Source organism: Gadus chalcogrammus, chromosome 3 (genome assembly GCF_026213295.1).
Source record: "Gadus chalcogrammus isolate NIFS_2021 chromosome 3, NIFS_Gcha_1.0, whole genome shotgun sequence".
Classification (NCBI taxonomy): domain Eukaryota; kingdom Metazoa; phylum Chordata; class Actinopteri; order Gadiformes; family Gadidae; genus Gadus; species Gadus chalcogrammus.
In genome coordinates, this window is record NC_079414.1 from 25,444,107 (window position 1) to 25,463,169 (window position 19,063).

At 49.6% G+C, this 19,063-nt stretch overlaps 3 protein-coding genes across 3 annotated transcripts in view; 1 reads left to right on the forward strand and 2 right to left on the reverse strand.

Moving 5' to 3' along the window:
* On the reverse strand, window positions 1-2,981 carry ccdc175 (coiled-coil domain containing 175). Its single transcript, XM_056586956.1, has one exon. It carries the CDS (start codon window positions 2,384-2,386, stop codon window positions 197-199), a length of 2,190 nt encoding a protein of 729 aa, XP_056442931.1. The 5' UTR covers window positions 2,387-2,981; the 3' UTR covers window positions 1-196.
* LOC130379839 (E3 SUMO-protein ligase ZBED1-like) lies at window positions 2,508-12,464 on the forward strand. The gene is made up of 7 exons (XM_056586923.1): window positions 2,508-2,801; window positions 5,844-6,199; window positions 6,626-6,690; window positions 7,070-7,221; window positions 7,597-8,058; window positions 8,596-9,962; window positions 10,679-12,464. The coding sequence occupies exons 1-7, from the start codon at window positions 2,594-2,596 to the stop codon at window positions 11,321-11,323; spliced, it is 3,255 nt and encodes a 1,084-aa protein (XP_056442898.1). The 5' UTR covers window positions 2,508-2,593; the 3' UTR covers window positions 11,324-12,464.
* Window positions 12,070-19,063, reverse strand: part of slc43a3a (solute carrier family 43 member 3a) — a 10,499-nt gene continuing 3,505 nt past the window's right edge. The window contains exons 6-12 of the mRNA XM_056586975.1: window positions 18,324-18,463; window positions 16,100-16,218; window positions 15,838-15,981; window positions 15,080-15,187; window positions 13,686-13,872; window positions 13,209-13,332; window positions 12,070-12,795 (exon numbers count right to left, since the gene is read on the reverse strand). Of these exons, the coding sequence (XP_056442950.1) occupies window positions 12,655-12,795; window positions 13,209-13,332; window positions 13,686-13,872; window positions 15,080-15,187; window positions 15,838-15,981; window positions 16,100-16,218; window positions 18,324-18,463 (963 nt within the window). The 3' untranslated portion in view covers window positions 12,070-12,654. The remainder of the gene's footprint in view (window positions 12,796-13,208; window positions 13,333-13,685; window positions 13,873-15,079; window positions 15,188-15,837; window positions 15,982-16,099; window positions 16,219-18,323; window positions 18,464-19,063) is intronic.

Below are 19,063 nucleotides of genomic sequence, written 5' to 3' on the forward strand. Positions count from 1 at the left end.
GCATTTATTATATATCATATTGCTTTAGGATCCGATACAAATCTTCATAAGGCATCTTTGAGGTTGGGGTTGAAGTTGCACAAAATGAAATGTAAACACAAACACACATTTACACCCATACCATGTAACACACACATTGAACTGTCACAGAAAGTGGTGTCCTGTTTACAACCCCGTTCTCTATAATAACTCCCGTCTAGTAGCCTAGTTTGCTGATGTGCAGCAGCTGTTGTCGCACTCGTTCGGCGACGCCCTCGAACTGAGCGCTTCTGGTCCCCAGGCGCCCCAGCAGTGCCCCGAACGCCTCCACCAAGGGCCTGTATCCGTCACACCCCTCCCGCGTCACGGCCTGGTCCTCTCCCCAGGCCCGCAGCAGCCGCGCCATCGCCGCCTGCTCCTGCTCTCCCCTGGCCACGACGGCCCTCCCGTGCCTCTCCGTGGCGCTCCTGGCGCTGGCCATGTCCTCCTCCATCTTCAGCACGCTGAGCCGCAGCCTGGAGTTCTCCAGGCTCACCATCTCCAGCCGCCGCCCGCCGTCCTGGATCCGGGCCTCCACCGCCAGGAGCTCCGAGGCCTGGCCGACCATCAGCTCCCTGTGGCGGGCCCGCCCGGCCTCCAGCCCGGCCTTCATCTCGTCCCGGGGCCCCAGCAGCACGGCCGTCTCCCCCCGGAGCCCCTTCGTGGAGCCCTCCAGGCGGGCCTTCTCCCCGTACTGCCCCGCGATGAGACGCTCCAGCCCCTGGAACGAGGCCTCCTCCCGCAGGTGGCGGGCCTCAGCCTGGCTCAGCGCGGCCTCCCCCTCCTCCAGCTGCCTCTCCTTCGCCTCGGTCTCCCTCTGGAGCTGCTCCGTCTCCCCGGCGAGCCGCTCCACCTCCTCGCGGTACTCCGTCTCCATTTGGACAAAGTCCATCTCGCCGCGGGTCAGCCGACGGGTCAGGGCGTCCACCTCGTCGTTGGACGCCAGCTCCCGCCGCATCGCCACCTCCTCCAGGCACAGGCTGCCGTGTTTCTCCCTGGCGACGCGTATGGCCGCAGTCGCCTTGTCGACGTGCGCCTCCTGCGCCTTCCGCGCCTCCTCCTGGAGGATCCCCTGCTCCCGCTTCTCCACCTCCGCCTCGCCCAGGTTCCACTGCTCCGTCCCCAGCCGGCCGCGCGCCTTCTCCTGGTCCTCCTGGTAGAGGCCCACGTTCAGGAGGTTGCTCTCCAGCAGACGGCCCGTCTCCACCTCCATCACGCACGCCTGGGCGCCGTGCCGGGTGATGGAGGCCAGCTGCTCATCCAGCCGGCGGGTGGTGCTCTCCAGGCGCTCCGACACGGTGAGGTGGACGGCCCGCATCTCGTTCTCCTCCCGCCGCTGCACCTTGGCGCGCTCCTCGGCGGCGGCCAGGGTCCTCCTGTAGACCACCCCGGCCGCCGTCCCCTCCTCTATCTCCTGGTCCAGCAGTACGAGGTCCTCCTGGAGCCGCTGGCCGGTGGCCTCGTAGTGGCGGCGCAGCTCGCACAGCTCCCGCTCGGCGCTCTCCACCTGGTGGCCGGCCTCCTGGTGGCCGGCCACCGCCTCCTTCAACTGCACCTCGTGCAAGCCGCGCGACGCCGTGAGCCGCTCCACGGTGCGCTCCAGATTGGCCCCGTGCTGCGTCAAGTCGGCCAGCTGGTCGTCCCGGTCCATGCGCAAGTTGTTGAAATGGCTCAGTTTCTTCTGCCTCCTGGAGTTCTCCTGCTTCTGCTTCAGCACGGAATTTGCCACCTGGTCTAGCTCGACCATGAGGCCGTGCTTGGTGTCGTCGAACGCCGCGCTCTCTCTCGCCATGTCGCGCTCCAGGGATGATTTGCTCTCCTCCGCGGCGGCGATGCAGCCTCTGAGCTCCGCCACCTTGTCCAGAGACCGCTGCAGCTGAGCCTGAGCGCTGTGCTTCAGGGAGATCCGGTGGTTGAGGACGGCCGTGTCGCTGTCGTGTTTGGCCCTCACCTGGTCCCTCTCGGGGACCAGCAGGCGATTCTGTCTGAGGATCTCCTCCTGTCGGTCCGTCGTGGCTCGCTGAAGATCTGCAGTTCTGTTCAGTTCGGCGTGCAGATCCGCTATCTCCTTGGCGTTGGACTCCCTGGCCGCGGTCACGTCAGCCATGATGTCCTTGCTGATTTTTTCTTGGAACTTGTGAATCTGGTGTCTAACTTTGCCGTTCTCTATGGTCTCCACCTCCAACTGCTCGTGGACTGAGCGCCTGGACGTCTCCAGCTTGGTGACAGCAGCTGCTATCTCCTTTAGATGATGGCTGGCCTCAGTATTGAATGGCATCTTCTCCTCCTTGAACTGCCTCTCCAGTTCCCCTAAATGCTGCAGAGCCATCATCACGGCGGGGAAATCGGGCACCAAACACGAAGCCATCCTCCGTGTTCAGCTTTTTACGCACGTATCGTTCAGTTGTAGCGAAATGTATCAGGTTACCAGGGCAACGTCACTCCCCGACCGGCGGTGACGAAAGCAGCCTACGGCGAGCCAGTGCGGCCAAAAACGCAAAGTCGTACCGTGTAGCTGTTGGTGTTTCCCACACAGGGCTAGCAGCAAGTAGCTGCAGCACCAAAAAAAACGATCATGGATCTCATCCCCAAACCCAACTGCAAGTCCACCGTGTGGCAGTACTTCGGCCTGATCCCGGACGATGATGGGAAACCCCTGGATCCCTGCAACCCCATATGTCGTCTGTGCCGGAGGATCGTTCACAGCAAGAACGGGAGCACGACCAACCTCAGAGCTCACCTGAGGACCCGCCACCGGAAGATGCTGGTTGCTCAGCCACGCGGTTAGTACGAACACAGTGGAGGGACTCATCGTTTTTGTTGTTGGCATGCGTTATGATGCAGAGTTTCACCATGCACCAGGGATGTGTAGGCTGAGGAATAAAAGGAAGCGATTTGGAAGTGGTTGTTGTATCATGCTCCAACTTTGGGATGCTGTTTGATCTAGATGCCAGCCAGATGCATTTTGGGAACGTTTCTATCAGCCTACCAGCAACCAAGACTTTAAAACATTATAAATAACATAAGCATGGTCAGGATAGATAGAACCAGAAGGAACTCATGCGATGAATGCAAAGCATGCGCTATACACTCTTTGTGTGTGTGGTATAACATTATACCACTATACCAGGGGTCGGCAACCGTAGGCACGCGTGCCACCACTGGCACTTGGCAGCATAGTCTTTGCACACACACAAAATGAATAAGAAAATCTTATTTTTTATTTTATTATTATTGTTATTAAAAAAAATCACCGCACAATACGGCAGCATAATTATTAATACCGATTTTTTTTGCACTTTATTCTGTTTTGGGCATTTCCTCCCAGTGCAAATGATCAAATGAGTTACTGAAAGCATTGTTCTGAAATGGGATCAATCGAGAAGAAAATATTTAAATTATTGTTGCAAGTGGCCTATGCATCGCCTTCACATTGTTTTGTAAAGTTGTACATGTCTTAAAGATATTGATGTCGATGGTTCCAACATTCCCAACTATTCTTGTTTTTTTACACTTAAACTCTTCTGTTGTTGGTATATTTATTCCATTTATTTGTATAGGTGGGGGATTTTGTGTGTTTTAAGGTCATCACCTATGTTTTCTTCTGGCTTATGTTCATTGTTGTGCAAATCTGTTGACACAGGATGTTTTTTCTTGTATTTGTAGTTGTGTATGGGAAACCAGTGCCAAGTCGTCTGCAAAGTCTAGCTCTTCAAGTGTTGTAAATAGTGTCTAATCCGATGCCTCTAGGTTGATCTTCGGTTGTTCTTCGCAACACCCAGTCTATGACGGTATTGAAGAGTAATGCGGACACCACGCAAACAGCCTCACTGTGTGTATGCTGTCAAATGCTTTCTCGAAGTCTACAACATTGATATATAGCTGTCTTTGTCATTCTGTGCACTGCTCTATAATGTTGCACAGAGTGAAAATTTGGTCGGCAGTCACACCCTCTTCCTTTCCGAAACCCTGCTTGGTCTCTTCTGAGCTGCTTGTCTATTATGACTTTGTATTCTTTGTGTTATGACTTTGATAGTATTTTACTATGAATTGACAAAAGGGTAATTCCAAGGCAGTTGTCGCAGTTTTTTAGGGAACCTTTCTTGGGGATCTTTACGATTACACCTTTTGACCAGTCGTTTGGTATCGTCTTCCCCTCCCATATGGATGTGAAAAGTGGTCTGAGCCGTTTTGCTGAAAGTTCTGGGTGTACTTTGAACAGATCTGCGTTCAGGTTTTCTTGCCCGGGGGCTTTTCCGTTTTTGAGTGATTTGATGGCTGAAACTATTTTTTTTCTCTCTGGTGGTGCAGTGTTAACCTCAAGGACAGTCTCAGGTTCCTGTATCTCTGCTTCTGCTGTTGGTGGGGGGTCTGTTTAAGACCTCGCTGAAGTGTTCAGCCCACCTTGTTGCCTCTACTTCTGCCTCTGATGCAAGAGTTCGCCCTTGTTTGTCAGTGATCGGAGCGTATCTATAGCTCTATGGTACCTACCGCAGACTATTCGGGTGATTTTGTAGACCTTACCTTGCTCTCCCTTGTTTGCTGCTTCTTCTGCCTGGTCTTCAAGACTGTTTATATAATATCTCTTGTTTTCTCTTGCCATCCTCTTAACTGTTCTGTCGGTTTCCCTATATTGTTGCTTGTATTTATCTTTAATCCTTTCTGACTTGGCTTCCATTCATTTCTTTTTAAGGGCTCTCCTATCTGCTATGACTTTCCAGGTGTCTGCTGTAATCCACTCTTTTATGTTCCTTCGCTTTATTCCCAGGCAGACTTCACTGCTATTGGAGTAAGCTATTGGAGTAAGCGGTTTTGATCTGTTCCCATTTAATGTTGGCATCATCATCACAATAATAATACAAAAAAGTGTGTTTAACGTATGTTTTATGGAACCATAATAATGTAAACATTAAAACGCCAATATAAGTTTTATATTTATAGTTTTAGTTTGTGGTATCTCAAACACAATACCAACATATATCAGGATATCGTGATTAATCTTTATTTACAAACCTGGGAAACATGACTTTTCACACCAGAGAGCCTAAAAAAACCCTACCATCTTCCCTCTACTAAACTCTTATCTATTCGCGCGTGCGGCAATGTGGCTCAGGAGGTAGAGCCGGTTGACTTGTTACCTGAAGGTTGCTGGTTCGATCCCCGGCTCCTCCTAGCCGAGTGTCGAGGTGTCCCTGAGCGAGAAGCCTCACCCTGACTGCTCCTGGCGGTCGCCTTGTATGGTTGACGCCGCATTCGGTGTGCATGAATGGGTGAATGCGATGCAATATTGTACAGAGCTTTGAGTGGCTGCCCCATTTACCATTATCACCTGTAAGAGCCAATACGCCAATAATTGATTTATAATAAATATTTAGTTTAAAATGTTTAAAAAATGCTAATAGTAATTTGATGTTAATTCATAATGTGTAAAACTGTTAATAATTTAGTGAGGTATAAATGGTAAATATGTTATTCTCTATGTTTTGGGATTTTTACGTAACAACGTCACTGTATAGTTATAACGGTAACGATGGTAACGTAATTCAGTTTGGTGTCTAACATTGATTGAAGCTACACAGTTTTTTGACCGTGCGTAAGACCGTAGTTTATATCGTTGAAGACGTGTATTTTGTTTGAAGACTTTTAAGTAAACATTTAAAAACGAAGGAACATTGTCTTGTCTTTTCGCCCGCGTGGCAAACGCTGTCAGCCGACTCCAACGAGTGGTACAGAGGACGAGTAGGAGTGTGACGGAGTACCACTATATCACCTACTCACCTGCAGTCAGACAAACTCTACTCAACACAAAACCCTTGTGTCTTCAGATTTCCCCGTTCTGGATTCCGGTTCAGAGAACCCCTCGAAGGACGCGCCGAGCCCGGGCCCGAGTCCCCTGACCGCCCCGAACCAGAACTACGTCTCTGACGCCTCGGTTCCACCGGCGGAGCCCGGGCTGGAGGTGGGGCCCTCGCGGGCGGCCCTCTCCCTCCCCTTCTGCCTCAACCTGTGGCTGGAGCCCGAGCCCAGCGAGGCGGCGTCCCCCGGGGCCTCGTCCAAGGAGTGGGTGGTGGAGATGGGGGTCCACGCCAAGCTTCACCTCCAGGAGGGCCTCATCTTCGGGCCCTTTGTGGGGGAGCTGGTGCGAGGGGCGCCGCGGACCACTCTCAGCCACGCCTGGATCGTGAGTATCAAGACGGTCTGAGGAGAACGGCTAGCCGCATGATTATGGATTACGTCCGCGCAGGGTCTCTTGTTTCTTATTCGATGAACGGAAGGTTGCTAGTTCGAACCCCGGCTCCGTTCTAGCTGTGGCCTTGCTCGTGCCTTGCTCGTGGTGTCCCTGAGCAAGGCACCTCACCCTGACCGCGCCCGACGAGCTGTCGCCTTGCACGGGTGACACCGCCGTCGGTGTGTGAATGCGTGCATGAACGGGTGAACGTTAGGCGATGCCGTTAAGCAGTTTGAGTGGCCACTGGTTAGAAAAGCGCTTGAAAGGCAGTCCATTGACTATTTAACCATATCTGCTTTGGGAATACTTTGTGAGTGAAATCAGTTCTGCCCGCTCTGTTTGAGTTTAACTAACCGTACATTTTGCTCACATCTCCAGATTAGGGAGGAATCAGAGTTCTACTACGTAGATGCTTCAGATGAAAACAAATCCAACTGGATGAGGTGAGACATTCGCATTGGCTTCAGTAACACTGCCCACCTTGTCCTGAGTAACTCTTTCTTCTCCATCTTCAAAAATGCGATGTATTAATATTCCTAGTATGTCAAGATGAACTTTTAATGAATCATACGCGCCCTGTTATTGAGGGGGGGTTGCAGGATAGTCTAGTGTTTCTGGGTGTTCAGTCCCAATCTGAAAGGTCATGCTTTATACCCCGATGTCTGCATTCTACCTGTGGACATAAAGACATCCTTGCCCAAAATTCCCAACCCTTGAGCAAAATGACATACCCTGTCTAAACTTCACTGTGAGTTACTTTAGTCACTGTGAGTTACTTTAGTCACTGTGAAGTTATTCTGACTACACATCCCATTGTTTCAGGTACGTCTCGTATGCCGCTAAGGAGGAGGATCACAACCTGATTGTGACCCAGATCAACCAGCAGATCTACTACAAGACCTCCAAGCCGATCCCCGAGGGAGGGGAGCTCAAGGTCCGCATCGGAAAGGACTACGCTGCTGTACTGTGCCTGGGTGAGCCAGCAGACGTACGCTCCTGGTCGAGCTCTGCTTCAAGGCCTCCGTCTCGTTAGATGGATGGACATTTCTTTGTTACAGCAGCAGGCAGCAGTAGTTGAAGTTTCAGGATATAATGCAATACAAATATAAAGTAGTGCTAGGGAAAACGAAAATAGAGGCTAAAGCAAATACAAAAGTAAGGACAAACAGAAAAAACAATATCAATTATAAAGTAATTGCCAGTAGTTAAAGTCTGTCAATATAAAAGAGAATCTCTTTTTTTTCTTTATTACTTGGGGGGGAAAAAAGCACCACCAGTTCATAGAGGTTCAAAGAATAAGTTGGAAGCATCGTTCTGTTACATAACTTTCTCTCGTTCCTGCCCTCCAGATCCCGCCGATACGAGGTGCGACTTCGGGAAAAAGGAGAGCATCCTGCGCCTCTACCTGGACGTCCAGCTGGTGACCTTAGAGGAGCCCAGCTCCTCGCTGTGCTTCACCCACGGCCAGGTCCAGGACGCCATGCCCATCATCCACAAGGTGACCAGCACCTCCACCCCGGACTCGGCCCTCGGAGTCGCGTACGGCCCCGCCTACCTCCACGAAGAGTACAACTTTTTCCCCGGCACGGAGAACCTCATGAACCACCCGACTCAAGGCCACAGCAGACTCTGGTACTTCTACGGCTTCAGGCCGGACCCCAGCGGTCAGCCCCTCGACTGGAGCACGGCAGTGTGTAAGCTCTGTGGGCACCAGGTCGCCTTGGGGGACACAGTGAGTCACCTGAGGGACAAGCACCAGATCAGTTCGCATCGCTTCATCAGGGGCCAGAGGATCAGGAACCCTCTATATGGTAATGCATTCGTCGTCATAACTTTGACTTCTTATCTTCAGAGTAATAAGTTGCGCTCCTCAGCTCAGGTCTAAAGGTCTTAAGAGAGGTTGTCGTTATATGCAGCCCATTTTTGTAATTCTAAAAATGTCCCTGTACTCAATTAATACAATTAGTCGTTTTATTACACCAGCAGGTATGAGTGTCAGTTGCCGCTACGAGCCGTTTTTTTTTCAAATCTGCCTCTTCTGACATCACAAGTGGGCGTGTCCACCTAGATGTGCGCTGGATAGATGAGTTTACCAGCCTACCCAGTGGACTGTAGCAAACGTTGCTGATCTATCCGTCATCCATTTGGGTGGACACGCCCACTTGTGATGTCGGAAGAAGCAGATTTGCGAAACGGCTTGTTACGGCTAATCGCACTCACACCCGGTGGTATAATACGTCACCTTTTAACCTTAACTTGTTTGTTTTGCTTTATTGAATGTATGTCGGCCATCACTGCTGTATCGACACCTTTTCTAACTCGAGGTCTCGCCCCACTGTGATCCATAGCTCAGAAGTCCACGTCGCTGACCCCGGCCCGCAGCGGCTCCCCCGACTGGTCCTCCACGCCCCCCTTCCTCCTCGGTACTCCGGCCACGGACACTCTGGTCAGCGCCGTCTGCAACTTCCTGATCCGGGACCTCTACCCACCGGCCATGGTGGAAGGGCAGGGTTTCAAGGAGTTGATGCATACCCTCGTGCCGTCCAACAAAGACCTGCCCACCGCCCGCGCCCTGGAGGCCCTCCTGAAGGACCTCCACGCCAGGGAGGAGAAACGTCTGCGCCAGCTCCTGAGGTGCACCACAGCGGGCCAAGACGAGGACGAGAACGCCTTCGACTACACGTCGCAGTCGGAGACCCAGGAGACGTCGTTTCGCCACCCGACGGACGCGCCTCGTCCGGTGACTCTGAGCGTGGACGTCTGGCGGCATGTCTGGCTCGGGGACGCCAGCAGGAACGCCACTCTCTGGGTGCACTATGTCGACGCCAACTTTGATCCTCAGAACTGGGCGCTGACCACCCAGAGGCTGACGGAAACGGAGACGGACGGGGTGGTGGCCCAGGTGAAGACGATGGCCCTGGAGTGGGGGATCCCTCACTCCCACCTGGTCCTGCTCGGTGGAGACGCGGTGGAGAACGGCGCCTTGAGCCCGAGAAGGCCCAAACAAAGTGGCGAGCCGGACGGACGGGACCCCGCGCCCAGTCCGACCATCCCCTGCTTCTTCAACGCCGTGCGAGGCTGCGTCGAAGAAGTGATGTCGTTGCCCATCATCTCGGACACCCTGAGAATGTTCCAAGACGTCCTCTCGGGAATGTTCACGCACGCGACGAGCAACCCGTTCCACCCTCAGATCGAGCTGCTGCTGCTCAAGATAGCGCCGGGGGAACGAGCTCATCTAAAGTCGTGGGCTCACAGCCCGCTCGGCTGGAAGAGCCTCTTCACCGCGGTAAACGTTCTCAACAAGCACAGCAAGCTGCTCTCCGAGCTGATAAAGCTGGAGAACGGCACCATCATCAAACACGAGCACCCCGTCGAGGGGGACTCCGGCGCGGGCGGCGTTGCGGTTCTCGGCGAGTCCGAATGGAAGGTTCTGCAGGAGCTCTGCTCGGTGCTGAAGCCCATGGACGTGGCCTGTCGGACCCTCGCCAGGGAGGCCTTCCCCTGCCTCTCCCTGATCAAGCCCATGCTCATCGGCCTGCTCACGCGCCACCTGGTGTCCCAGCCCGGAGAGGTGTCGCCCCTCACCAAGGGGGTGAAGATGAGGATGAGGGAGAGGCTGGAAGCCTGCTACAAGGACCCCGCGGTGAACCGGATTCTGTGCGTGGCGTGCTCTCTGGACCCCCAGTTCCGTCACCTGGGGTTCATGGAGGCCAAGGTAACGTTTGGAAACAATGAAGTGTCTTTGCTGGTTTCAAAGTCAGCCGCAATTTCCTGCATTTATTTCTTCACATTAAAAAATGACGTTTCCCACTGTCCCACTGAGAAAGATAAAATCCACATGCATAACCGATAAAGATGAGACATATCCTGACACTAAAGTAAACAATAAAGTGCACAACCGATAAAGGCATTTATTAAGGCCTAAAAAAAAAAAAAAAAAAATTGGTTCCTGTTGGTTGTCAGTTGAGGTCATGGGTAGGTTGGGAATTTATTTTATTTTTTTATTTTATTTTTTGATAGGTAGGTTTTTTTCATTTAAAAACGAGAAAATTCGCTCATCCTTGTACAGAATGAAGTGGTGCTGTACCAAAACGCAATTATAGTTTGCATAAAAAAAATAAAGAACTTTATTTTTTATTTTTTATTTTTAAGCTCATAAAATAATTTGGGTCGCACATACATTGACAGGGTCGGTCGGAAACCGGAACCAAACAAAAAAATGTTTTAGGCCCAATCTGAAAATAAACAATAAAATATAAAATGGCAAGAAAAAAATATATTTTGGAATATTTCAAAATATATATGTTGTAAAATATACATTTGAGTAATATCAGTTAGTAATATCAGTCAGTCATATCAAGTGTTTGATTGGACTCGAGGGCCATTTAATTTCCCCACCACCTCATCACATCTCACATGCTTCTCCTCCAGGATAAAACCGCCACACACGATTGGCTGAAGGAGGAGGCGGTCAAGATGATGAAGGAGGACCAGAGGGGGCGGAGCGCGTCCGGCGGCCGCATCAAGAGAAGCCCCTCCCTCTCCTCCTCCGACTCCTACGACCACCAGCCGCGGCGGAGCAAGCGCATCAAGAACGCCCCGCCTGTCAGCTTCACGGGCTGCGACGACGCCGAGGACGAGGACAGCGACGGCGAAGGCGAGGACGGGGCGGAGAAGGACTCGACGGAGGCGGAGTCCCAGGGCGGCCTCTCCGGGATGCAGTTCCTGCTGGGCGACCTGCTGGGAGCCCCCCCCGGCGCGGCGGGCACGGCGGCGCAGGCGGAGGAGGAGGCGGCGGACATGGAGCTGAGCCTCTTCACGGCCGACAAGAGGCCCTCCGCCGGGGTGGAGCCGCTGCAGTGGTGGAAGGCCAAGGCGGGGCAGTTCCCCCTGCTGGCGGCCGTGGCCCGGGTGTACCTGGCGGCACCCGCCGTCGCGGGCGGCGGCGCCGAGGGCTTTGCGACGGACGGAGGCGTCGCCAACAAGAGGAGGAACATACCGCCGGAGAGCGTGGCGGAGATGCTGTTCTTGCATCACAACCACGTCACCACGCCGGCAGGATTGAGGGTACTTTGAGAATCGGGACGTGAGGCAGGAGAACGACCATGGCGTTGAAGATGCAACGCCGGCCTTGTGGGCGGGATGTCCTTTTGAACTGACTGTTAACTGTTAACTGACTCCTAGGATTTCAGACCCTGATGTCTTGATCTCATTATGTCTGGAGATTATTTTACTTTTTGTTACTGCCGTTTAGGTTTCTTATAGCCGCCGTTTAGGTTTCTTTTAGCCGTCAAAAGGTCAGAATCAGTGGTCCAGGGTGCCTGAAATGTATTGCCACCACCTTCTCTCTGTGGGGGGTCTGATATGGTCAATGACACCATTAGTACTTAGGTAGCTAATTTTGTATTGCATTTTATCTGTTTTATGTTGTATTTGTGAAACTTTCCAAACCTGTTACCCAACCTCGTTCCCTTCCTACAACTTTATCCTCATTGGGTCTACTGGGATCTAAGCACATGTGCATACGAAAGGAATTTAAATGGGTTTGTGAAGTTCTGGAAGCGAGTCATGGTGATGATTTTCAAAGAGGATGAGCTTTCCTTGTTGCAGAATTTTGGATTACTGTAAATCGAAACACTGCATTCAAGCAATGGTCACTGGTATTCTGTCTTTAACGCCTTCTTAAAGGAATGCTCCTTTTGTTTCTCAATCCTGCCAGCAGCCCAATCGACCGAGTAAGCATTTGACCGAATAAGCTGAAATCAGGATGGGGGTGAAATCAGCTAGGTCAGTGATGGTAGAATGCACCATGCTGCAATTTCACTCGTCTCTTTGCGGAATGTGAATCTTATTTCCAAAAATGAGGTAGTTCATCATTCGTACATGTGAACGTCCCAGGCCTGCGCCGAGAATAGTTTTGGTGCTGTGCCAAAAAAAATAAAAAAAAATAAAATGAAGACCTATTCGAGAAGCTGGATTGGTTTATTTTTGGATTTGGCTTGTTGAGAAAGAAGTTAAGACGATTCCAAAATGTATTACCTCTTTTTTATTTTTACGATTCTGTCACTAATTTGTCTGATATTATTTACAACATTAGGCTACTAAGGAGATGATAGTATTGAAGTGATACGAGAATATATTTTTGTTGTTACAAAAAACTTTATTAAACTCTGTACTCGAATAACAAATAAAGCGCACAAAAAATAATCTATTTTTCAAGAATTAATCATTTTCCTTTTGAAATCGACTTTAAAACACAGTACAAACGACATTTTGGTATGCTGATCTTATTAGTTTGGCTTGTTCTGGCTGTACCAAGATATTTGTAAAAAAAACTTGCTATACATAAGGATAAAAACCAGGACCATAGCACATGCATACAAAAATACGTGATCCATTTCCCCCCTCTATGTCTTTGCCTCCGTTAAAAGACCCAGATTGACGGGCGGTCCTTTCTGTCTCTCTCGACTCATTCGTCTGCAGTGGAGGAATACGTTCAGGGGATGGATGAAGACTAGCAGCACAAGGAAAGTCAACGCAATATCCACCTGAAAAACACAACACAAACACAATTATTTCACTCCATAATTCACATTACGCACTTATTGTATGTTGTACGTCCTTGCACTTAAAAATAGTACTTAACATTGTGTAGTATCTTATTTTAGTTATCTTTGTTGCATACGGGGAATGGGTTAACCTAGCGATTGTTAGAGCTAACCCTAACCTTGTTTCTATGAACATCCTTACTGTACCGACAGCGATATATTGTTTCTCCTTCTTCTGACAAATGTAGTTATTGTAAGTCGCTATGGATAAAAGCGTCTTCTAAATCCCCTTAATCTAAATGTTAATGCAATTACTAGAAAGTTTTTATATACAAATTGGTGATAAAATTCATGATTTAAAACTTTTGTGTCAACCAAGCGTGATTGAAAAACGTGAAGAGGTGTATTCTTACGTAAAAAGGGTCTCCGTTGAGTGAGTTCTTGACCAGGGTGAAACAGGGGTACTGGAGGAGGGAGATAAGGGCCGACAGGCTCATCACCGTGCCGTACAGCTTACCGAAGTGACACGCTGGAAACCTGAGGGCCACACAAAGGAGGGAGGCTTTAATGTGTATGCATGTACGTTTTGTGTGTGTGTATGTATGCATGTGTTTGTAACTTTGTGAGTATGTGTGTGTATGCATGAGTTTGTAACTTTGTATGCATGAACGTATATGTGTGTATTCATGTGTGTGTATGCATGTACGTGTGTGTGCATGTGTGTGCGTGTGTGTGTGTGTATGTGTGAGAGAGGGTTGAGTCATTGGGGGAAAATCGTCACACGCATACACACACACTCTTTCTACCAAGGAACACACTCAACACGCACACGCACACACTCTCTTTCAACCAACAAGCTGCTAGTACACCCCCCCCCCCCCCATACTTACGCGATGCTGATGAAGGCCGCGTGGCCGCCGTACAGGAAGGAGCGGTTCAGCACCTGCAGAACGAAGGTCAGGTACTGCAGCGGCAGCACGGGCACCGTGGCGCACACGGAGAACAGCAGGCACTGCAGCGCCGTCACGAACAGGGACACCACCGCCGAGCGCAGGTCTGCCTCCCGCTCCGTCTCACCTGGCGGGGGGGGGGGGGGGGGGGGGGGGGCTGAGCCGTTAATTGAATTTTTATCTCGATTTCGATTGTAGCGTCAAACGATCACAAAATGTATTTAATCAGGTTTTCTATTTTTATTTTTTATTTTTTATTAAATGTTTTATAGAAAGTGCAGTTGGATACATATCTGTACATTATTTGAGATTTGAAAATTTTTCTATTTAACCATTTTGTGTGTTTTTTTAAGTCGAAATTTCCAAGTTCTCAGTTACAAAGTATATTTGGGGGAGACATGCTGAATAAATACATCATGTTTTCAAACTCAAAAAAAATCGTTTGAATAATCGTGATTTTAATATTGACCAAAATAATCGCGCGCCAGAACGCTCACCACACACCAGCTTGAGGTGGAGAGTGAGGGAATTAAGGAGTCAGACAATTATACAGGGGGATGATTCAGGGGCCAGATTGAATGAGCCTGGCTGGGCAGTTTTAGCCAGGACACCGGGGAAACCCCTACTCTTTGCGACAAGTGCCCTGGGATCTTTTATGACCTCAGGGAGTCAGGACCTCGGTTCTACGTATCCTCCGAAGGAAGGGCAGGTGTCAGAGTAAGGGTCTCTGAACCCTCCCAGGATCAAAGGGTGTACCCCAATGTCTGGCGGGGGTGTGAGAGGGTGGGACAGCTGAGAAGGGGATGTTAGGAGGGTCTCTGTAAGGGTCTCTGAACGCTCTCAGCTAGAAGGGGTGCACCCCAATGTCTGCGGTCTTCCTGTCGGTATCAGGGATGTTTGGAGGATGTTGCTTATAGCTGCTAAAGGTCTCTGAACCCTCGTAGTATGAAAGGATGTACCCCAATAGCTACCTGTCGGCATCCCTGATACCGACGGGTAGACTGCAGAAGTTGGGGTACACCCTGTTCATCGATGAGATGACACAGATGCAAAAAGAACACTTGATATATGGTCACGTTATACTACGACAGCATATACCATATTTAGAGTAGCACGCACGCACTCGCTCGCTCACACTGAGAAGAACAAGAAGCTGCCGGGAAATAATCTCCACTCTGAACGGCTTCTTCAAATGGGTTGTTTTGCTTTTTTGGTCGAGCTGTTACCAACCGTCTACTTTTAAAAATGTAATTGACGATTTGCACACACACAAAAAAAACACACACACACACACACACACACACACACACACACACACACACCCCTTAGTGTACCTGGGGCCCGGGGCTTTCCTTTGTGTCTGTCTAGGAGGACACCGTTCCAGGGGGCACACAGGATTCCACAGAGTTGAGTGATGGCGAAGGCGTTGGTGAACTGGCTCACTGAGAGGACCGGCACAGCAGACCCATATCAAACCGAGACACACAAGGAAGACTTTAGATTGCAGAGGTCGGGTTAGAGAATATCGATTCTGAAAAGGAAGTAGATGTATTCAAAGGTGCTGTAGGTTCAATTTACAAGCAGTCATTGAGGTGTTGTCTCTACAACAGAGACAACACAGCGATATCAACATGAGTAGTTCTAACTGGAGAGACGGGGAAAACCACGAGCTGCCGACCATCATGGGAGAGGAGGTCATGCAGCCGCATTTAACAAAGACGTTCAAAGGTGGTGCAGTCTACGAGAAAGACGCAGAGGAACGTTCCTTACGGGGCTTTTGTCGGGACAAAAAACAAGTGGTCAGCGAAAGAAAGAATATGCCTGTTGACTGCAGCTGTCTCCATATTAAACCATTTGATTCGAGACTGCTCCCTGCAAATGTTTGACCAATCAGCACATCTCTTCTCTCTTTCCATCTACCTTGCCTGTCAACCACATCTCTGTCCCAGCAGAGGGGATTTCATGACGAGGAGTGGGCCTTCTGGGCTCGCTCTCTCTCTCTCTCTCTCTCTCTCTCTCTCTCTCTCTCTCTCTCTCTCTCTCTCTCTCTCTCTCTCTCTCTCTCTCTCTCTCTCTCTCGTCCTTGTTTTACCTAGGGCGGGGTCGTTGTTGGCGAGGCGGTTCAGGGTCGGGTTCAGCGTGCCGATGAACAGGTAGTGCCGGAGCTGCATGAGGGACAGCCACAGCAGGTGCCAAAGGAAGAACCAGGACTGCACACAGCTCCGGAAGCTGGGCACTGCGGCGGAACATAGGTCACGTGTTAAGGTACTGTGAGGGTGGAGTCTGGCACTTAAAAATAGTACTTTATGCACTGTGTAGAATTGTTTTTGAGGATAACTGCACCAAAGAAATACCTTTTTCTTCAGAGATGTTCTCAAGCTCGTCAAGCTCTGCCAACCCGGTTGCCGTGGCTACCTGCCTCATCTTCTCTGTCTCCTCCTTGTCGCGAGCGTCAGACTTTCCGAATCTCAGTCTACATGGAAATATGTCAACATTTTCTAACTGACCTGCCAGATGCGGTGGTTATTCCTTTTGAACATCTGTACCTTGCCATAAACTGTATATAAACTACCGTTCATGAGTTGGGGTCACCCAGACAATTTCATGTTTCCATGAAAACACAATACACAAAAGTCATTAGAAGGGAACACAATTAAGAAAGAAAGAAAATTGTGATAACAAAGACATAGTAATTCCACATCAGGTGGAATAGGTAGTTTTGAACAGATGGGTTCTGAGATGTGATTTGAAAAGTGGAAATGAAGTGATGTTTCTGAGTTCAGGTGGTAAAGCATTCCAGAGACAGGGAGCAGAGCGGCTGAAGGCTCTGTGCCCCATGGTGATGAGACGGGCAGAGGGTACAGACAGGTGTATGGAGGAAGAGGATCTGGGGGAGCGGGAGGGAGTGGGTACGTGGATGAGGTTGGACAGATATGGGGGAGCAAGGTTGTGGATGGCCTTAAAGGTAAACAGGAGGACTCTGAATTTGAGATGGAAATGATGTGGTGGATGGATAGGGTTCGAGTTATAATGCGGGCAGCTGAATTCTGGACCAGTTGGAGCTTATGGAGGGATTTGTGAGGGAGGCCGAGAAGGAGAGAGTTGCAATAATCTATACGGGAGGTGACGAGGCTGTGGGCGAGGATGGCGGCAGTGTGGGGGGTCAGGGAAGGGCGGAGGCGATTGATGTTTCGTAGGTGGAAGTAGGCAGACCGGTGGCGGGTGATGTTATTGATGTGGGATTGAAAGGATAGTGTACTGTCCAGGATGACACCCAGACTTTTGGAGGAGGGTGCAACAGTGGAATTATCTATGGTGATTGAAAAGCTGTTCGTTTTTGATAGGGTCGATTTTGTGCCAATGAGTTGAACCTCAGTTTTACTGCTATTTAATTTGAGGAAGTTGACAGTGAACCAATTTATTTTTCAGTGATGCAAATACCGAGGGAGGAGGGCGGAGAGTGGACGAGGGTTTAGTGGTGAGGTAGAGCTGGGTGGCGTCAGCATAACAGTGGAATCAAATCTTAAATTTGCGGAAGATATTGCAGAGGGGAAGGAGGTAGATCATGAAGAGGAGGGGTCCCAGGACAGAGCCATGGGGCACACCTGAAGTGACGGGGGAGGGGATGGATTTGAAGGGCTTCAGTTGGATAAACTGAGTGTGGCCAGATAAGTATGATTTGAACCAGTCCAACGGAGTGTGGGTGATGGGTGATGGCAATGGAAGCTAGTCTGTTGAGGAGGGTGGTGTGACAGAGTGTATCCAAGGCTGAACTGAGGTCGAGGAGGATGAGGATGGTGCCATTAGGAGGTTGTCGGTTATCTTGATGAGTGCTGTTTCAGTGCTATGGAGTGGGCGGACACCGGACTGGAACTGATCATATAGGTTATTGTTGGATAAGTGAGAATGGGGGAGGCAACTGTTTTTTTAGGATTTTAGAGATGAATGGAAGATTGTAAATGGGACGGAATTTGGTGAAGTTGGAGGGGTCGGCACCAGGTTTTTTCAGTATTGGTGTAATAGCCGAGGTTTTGAAGGTTGTAGGGAAAGTTCCAGTGGTGAGAGAGGAGTGGGTGATGGCAGAAATGAGGGGGGCCAGAGAAGGCAGGCTTTAACTAGTTGTGTGGGGAGGGGGTCCAGATGACAAGTGGATGGTTTGGATTTTTGGATGAGTTCTGTGATTTCTGAGAGAGTGGGGAGCTGGCAGGAGGAGAGTGAGAGTGACGATGGGTGAAAGTCTGTCGAGATGCTGAGGTCCAAGATATTCTTGTTTTTGAAGTGATTAGCAATTAGCCTTTTAACACGATTAGCTAAACAATGTACCATTAGAACACAGGATCGAAGGTTGCTGGAAATGGGCCTCTGTACACCTATGTAGATATTCCATTAAAAATCATCAGTTTCCAGCTAAACAGTCATTTAACACATTAACAATGTCCAGACTATATTTCTGATTAAATGTTATCGCAATTGAAAAAAAAACGGTGCTTTCTTTAAAAATTAAGGACATCTTTAAGTGACCCCAAACTTTTGAAAGCTTGTGTCATAGTGTATACAGTAGATTTGAGCAGGTCTCACCCGTAGCTGTAGTCACTGGGAGGGCTGTACGGGATGTGTGTTCTGGGCATCAACAGGAAGGTCCTTAGAAGGTGTATGATGCTGCAGAAGGACAATACCAGGAAGGAGGTCTGGATAGCGATGTTCTGCTCATACAGAACCTGGATAACAGACAGAAATAACCGTTGTTGTTACACTTGCAAGCAAACACAAAGTGCCTGTTGCATACAGTTTTAGTATTATTGGGTTGGGTTATGTTGTGCAGAGGTTGCCAATTTGTTGATATTTTCATATAGTGTTGCATTCATTTAAAATAACTCGTTCCAGTTATTTATGAACAGTGAAGGGAACAAACTCTTAAAAAAGAATGTGAACTTGAACAAGTGAAAAATGAACAACTATGAACATAAATATATTGAACTAAACTTGAAGTAACATCTATCAAGTGTAAACATGCACAACACAAAATGTCAGTAAGGGAACTTAACACGCGTATGTGAGGCCACAGAATAGGCTACAATTCATCTTAATCAGTGGGAGCCCTGTGCCTGTTTCCCTGCAACAAGAATGTTCCATCTGGGGGTGATGGAAGACATTGACACCCTTAGCGTGTTTGAAATGTCCAATCGATTGCGCAATTTTGTTTTAGTTGCAGTCATTGCCGAAAACCCGGCCTCGCATAGGTACTTGGTGGGAAGTGGAAGCAACGTTTTCAGCGCTTTTACGGATATCTCGGGATACTCCGCTTTGGTTTTGATCCA

Coding starts and splice junctions, on each gene's coding strand:
- ccdc175 (XM_056586956.1), bottom strand. CDS start 2,386: ATGGCTTCGTGTTTGGTGCCCGATTTCCCCGCCGTGATGATGGCTCTG.
- LOC130379839 (XM_056586923.1), top strand. CDS start 2,594: ATGGATCTCATCCCCAAACCCAACTGCAAGTCCACCGTGTGGCAGTAC. Junction 6,200..6,625: donor CTCTCAGCCACGCCTGGATC/GTGAGTATCAAG, acceptor TCACATCTCCAG/ATTAGGGAGGAATCAGAGTT. Junction 8,059..8,595: donor GATCAGGAACCCTCTATATG/GTAATGCATTCG, acceptor TGTGATCCATAG/CTCAGAAGTCCACGTCGCTG.